Source organism: Nothoprocta perdicaria, unplaced genomic scaffold, assembly GCF_003342845.1.
Source record: "Nothoprocta perdicaria isolate Ctin4 unplaced genomic scaffold, notPer1 scaffold_187, whole genome shotgun sequence".
Taxonomy (NCBI): Eukaryota; Metazoa; Chordata; class Aves; order Tinamiformes; family Tinamidae; genus Nothoprocta; species Nothoprocta perdicaria.
The window spans coordinates 499,266-507,353 of NW_020455060.1; the positions used below are offsets into that span (position 1 = coordinate 499,266).

General features: G+C 57.7%; 1 protein-coding gene across 1 annotated transcript in view; it reads right to left on the bottom strand.

The window, feature by feature from the left end:
* Window positions 1-5,487: 5,487 nt before the first annotated feature.
* CBX4 (chromobox 4) overlaps window positions 5,488-8,088 on the bottom strand; it is a 3,929-nt gene continuing 1,328 nt past the window's right edge. Inside the window, exons 4-5 of the mRNA XM_026036886.1 lie at window positions 7,467-7,533; window positions 5,488-6,905 (exon numbers count right to left, since the gene is read on the bottom strand). Of these exons, the coding sequence (XP_025892671.1) occupies window positions 5,580-6,905; window positions 7,467-7,533 (1,393 nt within the window). The 3' untranslated portion in view covers window positions 5,488-5,579. The remainder of the gene's footprint in view (window positions 6,906-7,466; window positions 7,534-8,088) is intronic.

Here is an 8,088-nt window from a genome sequence, read left to right on the forward strand (position 1 = left end):
ATAAAAATAAATCTTCACGGTTGCCGTTTGCTTTAAACTACATCAAGGTGTCAGCAGAACGGATGGCTTGCTTCAAGCGCCGACCCCAGGAGGTGCCTGCGATTCGTCCCGGCGCGATGCCGAGCTCGGTCTCCCGCAGAGGCAGCAGCAGCTCCCAGGGGAGCGGGGCGAGACCCCGCACCGCAGCCCCTGCCCCAAACTCCTCTTTCTCCAAGACGCTGGTTTCTCTCGCCTTTGCATCCCAAGGTCCATCTCGCAACACCTCCTGCCAGCAGCTGCCCGTGTTCGGCTGCAGCAGAGATGGTCCCTCTCACATCTCTGACCTCCAGCAGGAGTCAGGAGGGTCTTTGCTAAGGTCACAGGAGCCAGTCCATGTCTCCTCCATCCAGAGGAACGTCTTGCTCTCAAAACCGCTCCTCCTCTCTACACTGGCTTTGCTAAAGTCAGGGTCACGCTGCAAAACTGCATCTACATCAGAGAATGGCTGGTGCAGATACCTGCTGAGGAGCGAGTGTGTCCTGCCGTCTGGCCTTAGCGGCACTTCCTCCATGCAGCGGGGCTGGGGGGATCACACCGTGTCCTTGGGCAGGGTCCCCGGGGGGCTCGGAGGCAGTCCAGGCTCTGCCTGTCGCTTTGGAGCCTTTTCCTCCTCTGGGGAAATGTAAACAGAGCAATGTCCTCCCGGTCATCCCTTCCCGACGCGGATCTTGTACAAACCTGGTCTGAATCCAAGTGATCTTATCTGCTGAGGAGATTGAGGATTTCCTACTGGGAGGCATTTTCGGCCGCTTAGATCAGCGAGGTCCTGGTGGCGCAGACAAGGAGGAGGCTGAGGGAAGCCTTCCTCCCTGTCCCGTGGTCACTTGGCCTGTGCAACAGCTCCACTTGGGCACTCGAGGGCTACACCTAGTCTACATCTTCTCTGTCAATGGACAAGCCCCCTGATCAGATGCAGTAGCACGGAGCAAACCCATTCTGACCAGATGCGGTACCATGGGGCAAACCCATTGTGATCAGAGGCGGTACCATGGGGCAAACCTATTCTGACCAGATGCGGTACCAAGGGGCAAACCCGTCCACCTGGACGCCTCCGTCTCCCCCGCAGCCCAGCCCGCTGGCAGCAGCTCATTGAGGACTCACTCCTGCACCAGGGCCGTGCCGGGCGCGCGGCCTCCTCAGGGCTCAGGTGCAGCCAACGTGTGCAGCCCACGCGGGGGACAACCTGGCCTGGGCTCTTCCCCCGCCACGTGCCCACGGATGCTCCACTTGCTGCTGCCTTTCTTGGGCAGGGCAGAGAGACACGGAGGCTGAGACGCGTGGCAGGGAGCTCCCCATGGCACACAGGGACGGGGCAGCAAAGACAAGAGATCGTCCCCAAAATGTGTGCAGGGCACAGCGCCTCCTCCCGCCCTGCGGGCGTTGACGACAGCTCGCTCAGGGCGTGCTCGTGCCCTCTGCTCTGCCCTGCACGGGGCTGTTGGTGCCTCTCTCCACCAGGGAGAAGGTCCCTCTTGTTCCCAGGCTGCATCCCAGCATCTGCTCCCTGGGCGGCAATTCCCGAGCCAAGGACACCAATCCCACATCATGTGCTTGAGGAGATCCTCCTCCCGCTGATGCAACGTCTCCCGTGGAGCCCTCGGGACCCCTCTCCTGTCAGCGCCCCAGGGCGCTGCGTGTCCCCAGAGACACCCTGCCTCCCGCATCGATGCTCCGCACGTCGACGGGGGTTACGGCACCGGCCAAGGGGCTGGCAGGGGCAGCCGGCTGCAAACGCTGCCAGCGAGGAGAAACCCAGCGACGGCAGAGTCGCTCTTCCCTCCCGCTCGGTACAGCTATGTATAAGTGGAAGCAACAGACTCTTTCAAAAGAGCTAAAATACAAACGTAAATTCTCCTTTTAAATCAGCAAATGTTTGTCTGGAACCTATCCAAACCAAAGAGAGGTTAACGCATTCCTGGGAAACGCATTAAATGCCGTGTGCACCAGTTCTTCCTAATGGCCGGCAGCGACGGCACAGCTCATCCTGCACCGCTTTGACAACAATTGGACCCATAGTGGGCTTCACATTAATTTTCTCTGCTACTGACATCTGGGTTTAATGCACTTAATACAGCAAGAACATGGTATAAATAAGTAATTTATACCCTAAACACCTCTTTTCTTTTTTTCTCAGCCAATTGGCAAAAAGCAAATGGAGAGCGTATCTTTTAAACCAGCAACTTATCACACCTTTCACTGCACAGGAAGCTGCTGGAGTTGTGATAAACATAATCAAACTATTAAAGTAAGAAATATCTGGCTATGTGGTTTCCGGGAAATGGTGCCTCAAACAAACCACAGCTCCTGCCAAAAGAGACAATATTTGAGGTGCTTCTGCAGCTAATGGAGCAGTGAGAGCGAGGGAAGGAAGCTGCAGAGAGCACACACTTAGGGGAACATTATTTCCTTAAAGACTGGCAACACTAACCGATCCATTTTTTTTTTTTTTTAAATGTTAATGAGTTAAGCTAATTGTAAACGTGCAAACAGCTAGTAATTGCTAGGAGCCCCACGCATTGCAGATGAGCAAAGGAGGCTGCTGACCCTGCGGGTGACAGAAGCAGCGGCGCTCACTCGGGCTTCCGCTGGAGCCTCCTTGCCCACGCTTAAAAGGGACACCCTTAAATTTGCAAGACCCTCCCTTGGTTTCATCTACCTCTGCCTGGGTAAAGAAAAAGTTGTTATTTTGCACACAATCTGCCCCAGAAGGGAGCCTGCCCGCCCAGCCCCTTGCTTCTGGACTGGTTCCTGCCGCTGCCTGTCGAGCAGCACTTCCTCTTTCATAAATCACGTTTTGCATTCTGAGCATGCGTCTCTTCTTCCGTGCCATTTTTGTTTTCAGATAACCATTAGCTTAATTAATCAAGGGAAATGCACTGTTTCTGATGGAAGCTCGGGGTGGCGGGAGAGGCTCTGCACGGGAGCAGGGCTGGGCTCACCTGCGCGGCGCACGCATCCAGCGGCCGGCATTGAAACCTTCTCAAGGCTCAGCACATCTAGCAGGCAAAATGCTCGTTTTAATGACAGTTTAGCTATTTGCTCCCTACACTTGGGGTGAGGTTGTTAGATTTTGGGTTCCCAAAAAAACAGCCACTAAATGTCCATGGCACAAGTTTCCATTGACCTTGGAGCACAAACTGCAACAAGAGCTGATCCTGCCAGCTTTGGCCTCGCCCACACCAGCAAGTTGAACAAAACAACCGTGGGGAGACATGTTTTATGGCATAAAAAGCCCCCACAAGTCGTTCCAGCACAGCCTGACCACCTTGGAGAGCAGATCTCAGCTACACCAGAACTACCACCTGTTTGTGACAACAGCACCTGTGCACAAGACTATTCCTTCTCCATACAAGTTCCCAGGTCTGTCCAAACCACAGAAAAGTGTAGCACGCCCAGCTCCACTGGCTTTCCTCAGAGCGAGCCTGAGCTGCCTTGGGAAAGCATCCTGACGCAGGAACGGGAGCACCCATCCATGCGCTTCTGCTGACAGAGCTAATGCGGTTGAGCTCCCACTGCAGATGATACCTGGCTGGACACTGCACCTCCCTTCTGCACGGGCTGCGAAATGCTCTAGATTTGCAGAGAGGGTTGCCAAGATGAACTTGCAATTGATTACAGGAAGGCCTGGGAGGATGAAGTGACCCAAAGGGAAGGCAGCACAGGCTGGGGGGAGAGAGCAGCAGCACCCGCACACGGTGCCACAGCGGGAAGGGGGCGAGGGTCCCCCAAGCAAGGCTGAAGTCCGCAGCCATCGCCGTGCAGGTAGGTCGGCAAGAGCTGTAATGTGGTTGCAAGGTCTGCTTCACACTACGCCGTCTGCTGCTCACCAGCTCCAGGCTCCTGCGCGCACACATTAAACTACAGTGACAAGACTTCAGCTAAGATCTGTCCCAGAAAGCGCAGATATCGCCTTAAAGCAAGAGCCCAGAGCTAAGCCAGGCTGCCAGCAATGCCGCTTTTGTGAGCACTCGATTCCGAGGAGTCACTACACGAACACTCAGATCCAGCTGGAAGCATCGTCACCGAAAACCCTTGGCTGGGGGCGGCTAGGCCATGCACCGCATCCCGCACCTGCACACAGGCAGGACTGAGCGCATGGCATCACATTGCCACCTTCATGGAGCATTTGGGAAAGAATTACACCTAGAATAGTATATGAATTTGAATTTATCACATGCTCATCTAATTCAGAGAGGTCTGCAGCCTGGTTTGTCCAGTTTGGACTCTGTTGCTTTCCAAAGCAGCTCAATTCTGCTTCCCGTTGCGATGCTCCCCAAAACTGAGAGTTCATATAATTCCGTCACCTTAAGTGCACTGCAGTCCCAGTTTCAGACCTTTGATAAGGAGCAGCTGCCCCAGCTGCAGGAGCCTTCATGGCCTGTGCCACCGGGCTCCTTGCAGCTCTGCTCCTCGTGCTTCACCCAGCTCCAACCGCTGTGGAAGGAGCGAGGACTGGACTGCGTGGGCTGCAGGAGCACGGACTGGACTGCCTGGGCCTTCCCAGGGAGGGAGCAGGGGCGAGCGGCACCTGAGAGCTCCCACCTGCACCCTTTTTTGGGAAAAAACAGAGATAAGTTGTACGCTGCTTGCATCCTGCAAGAGGCGAGGCGAGCGCCGCACCCCGGCTCTCATTCTAACCCGGCAGCACCCAGACGGGGTCCCCATGCAGAGGCTCTCTCTGCCACCTGTATGCAGTAACAAACGCACTCCAAATCCCAGCAGCTTTTGTAAAGGTTTATAGTCCTTGGCAATGATTGCATGATACATTTCTTCCGCCGGGACGCAGCCCTGGGGCCGGGAAGCGCCGCGGGCGGCTCGCGCTCCCCCTGTGCAGCTGGGCTCGCCACCTACACTTGCTGCACAACATCAAATGCACTTTCAACATCTCCATTTAATATTTACATTCAAGCAATTAATAATTGGAAGCTTATAGTTTAGACATTTCTAATAGCAGCAATTTCTATAATAGCTCGTTTAGCTTTAGATAACAATTTTTTTTTTTTTTTTTGCACATAGAAACACCACATGTGTACAGTATCAAAAAATATATACCGGGAATGGTCCTGCGGGTTGTAAGGAGGGCAAAGGGACGAGACTAACATTTGCTCCATGGTTAAAAAGGAGAACAGAAAATAGTTGTTTGATATAGTTTATAAGATGATCTAGGGACTCCATAAATCTAGGCTTTATATTTCCTTATATAAATACCTACAAATAAATATATTAGCGTGGCCGCGGAGAGACCAGCTTTCAGCTCAAACAATACATTTCAATAACACCACGTACAAACGGGAGCAAGAACCACTCGACAAGTTAGCACTGTTAAAATATAATACTATGCAACTCTGAGTAACTGGCGGCCCCACCGCTGCGCGCCCCGGTGCGGGGTGGCCGGGGCCTCCGCGGCCTCCTGCCCGCGGCCTCGGCACAGGCGCTGCCGGCACCGCGGGCCAGGGTCGCCGGCCCCGGGGAAGGGGCGTCAGTACCTGCGAGGGGCCGCGGGGCCGGTGCCTCCCATGGGGAGCAGCCGGGGACCCCGCTCACACCGTCACGTACTCCTTGAAGGTCACCGTCAGGCAGTTTGCCGTCACGTCTGTGATAATTATATTCCCAAAGAAGGGCTTGAACTCCTGCAGGGCTTCGGCCTCCTCCTCCTCCTCGGCGGTGGCCTCACGGGGCTGCAGGGGCTCCGCAGGCGGCTTCTCCGCGGGCCCCAGCGGCGCCTCGGGCTTCACGTGCGTGGCAGGCGGCTCGTCCTCGGCCCGCGGCTTCACGCAGCGCAAGTCTATGGGCTCGTCCAGGTCGGAGTCCAGCAGGATGACCTCGGGCGGCGCGGGCGGGCCGGGCGCCGCGGCCGGGGGGCTGCCGCACGTGGGGGCACTGATGCTGCGGCACGGGAGGCGCTTCTTGCCCAGCTCCCGCTCGCCGGGCGGCTCCGAGAGGCAGCGCTTACGCGAGCCCGGGCTGGCCAGGCTCAGTCCCATGGAGGCAGGGCTGTGCTCGTGCGCAGGGCTCAGCGACCAGGGCACGAGGTCGGGCTTTGTGGTGAGCTGCAGGGGCTGCTCGGCAGCAGGGACGTGCAGCTCCTGGGCCAGCAGGGGCTTCCGGGGGCTCTCCTGGAGTTCCACGGGCGGCTGCCTCCCCTCGCCCTCCGCTTTGCTCAGGGGGCTGCTGCCCACCACCCTGTCCTCCCCTGGCTTCCTCCACACCTCCAGCTTCTCTTCCCCACCCTTCTTAGGAGTCCTCTCCTCCGCCACCCGCTTCCGGGCTGGCTCCCCAGACTTGATCTTCACCGCCTGCATGCCGTTCTCCATGTACTTGCTCATGACGATCACTATGCGCCCATTCTTGTTTTTGTTCTTGACGATCTTCATCTTGCCCCCAAGACCATTGCCCGTCACCCTGTCCCGCGGTGGAGGCCCAGTAGCACTCGACAGGTTCTTCTCAGCCCCGTTCTTGCTCTCTGCAGACAGGTTCTTGACTGGGCCCAGCAAGCTCTTGTTGGGGACATGAGCCCACTTGTCTGGGTGGGCGACCATGGGGCTCTTGCTGCTCTCTAGGCATGCCTGGCTCTGTGGCTCCTTGCTCGTGGGCTGGTAGTGGGGCTCGTACATCTTGGGGTCTGGCTGGTAGTGGTGGTGCTTCTTGCTGTTCAGCTGGTAGTAATACTTCCCTTTGCTGTGGGACTGGTGCTTCATGCTGCTCTCCTTGCCATTGGGCTGGTACTGGTGGTACTTCTTGCTGTTGAGCTCGTACTGGTGCTGCTGGCTCTTGCCCGAGGAGCTGAGGTCCAGCTTGGGCCTGTTGTCCACAGCAGGCTCCTGCAGCCCCGTGAGGATGTTGGAGCGGCGGGCGAACGAGGGCAGCTGCAAGGCAAAGGCAGGAGTTGAGCTTAGCCAGGGACCTCGCCCAAGGCACTAGGTGCTCATGCAGAATTGCGGCCCTCCTCGTGACGCTGCTTGCGGGACGCTGCCCCCAGGACAGCGTGTACTTTAGCAGGCAGCCCTGGCCCACTCACACTCAGAGGCTGCGCATTGCTCCAGCTTAATGAAGCAATAAAAAAAAAAAAAAGCTCCCTTCAATTCTCTGCCTGGGAAAAGGGAGCAAGGGCAGGAGCGCAGCTGCAGCGCTGCTTGCAGGTGGCCCGTCAGCCCCATTTGCAGCCCCCGGCAGAGCGGGGAATGGGTGCGACAGGTCCACATCGCAACTGGTGGAGGGGGTGAAACAACATGGGCCACTTGTGGGGCTGGGACGGGCTGATGAGCTCACTGCTGTGGTCCCTGAGGCCCCGGGACGCCAAGGGCTCTGCACACAGCTCCTCAGCATGATGAAACCCACTGAAAGAGGCCCCTGGGGATGCAGCGAGCTGCAAAGAGGCTGCGCAGCAGCAGCGGGGCCACCAGGCTCAGGTGCTACCACGCGTTTACCTGCACAACGAGCGGCTTCGGCTTCGGCCCCCGCTTGCGGTATCCCATGAGCTGCTCCTGCCGCTCCCTGCGGAAACACCGGCACAGTGAGCTCCACGCAGGAGCGTGCGGCCCCACGGAGCCCCAAGGATCCAGCTGCCCCTGCAGTGCCCATGACCCATAGGGTGCAAGAAGCCAGTTTTAGCAGCCCGTGCAAAGGAAGTGGCGGCCCCCCCGCTGCCAGCGGTGAGGGAGCCAGTGCGGCTGCAGGTGCGGGACCAGCGGGGCCTGCAGCCCGTGCGCAGGACAGGGCCGGCGGGAAGGCAGTGCCCAGGGAGGCCACTTCCCCGCTCCTGCCTCCTGCTGCTGCAGCGAGGGGTAAAGTTTACAGTTTGCGCCAAAATGCTACAGGAAATAAACGCTCGCAAAAAAAAAGAGCAGAAAAAAAAGGAAGAAAAAAAAAAAGAAAAAAAAAAAAGGCAGCCAGCCGAGGCGCAGCAGCGGCGGCGGCGCCGCCTCCTTCTCTCGCAGGCATCAAATGGGCGGCCAGGCAGGAGCGCAGGGCGAGCGGCGTGGGGGGAGCGCGGCGCGGGGGACCTTGAACCGGAGGCGTCTCCCGCGGCCCCGCGCCGCCCGCCCCGCC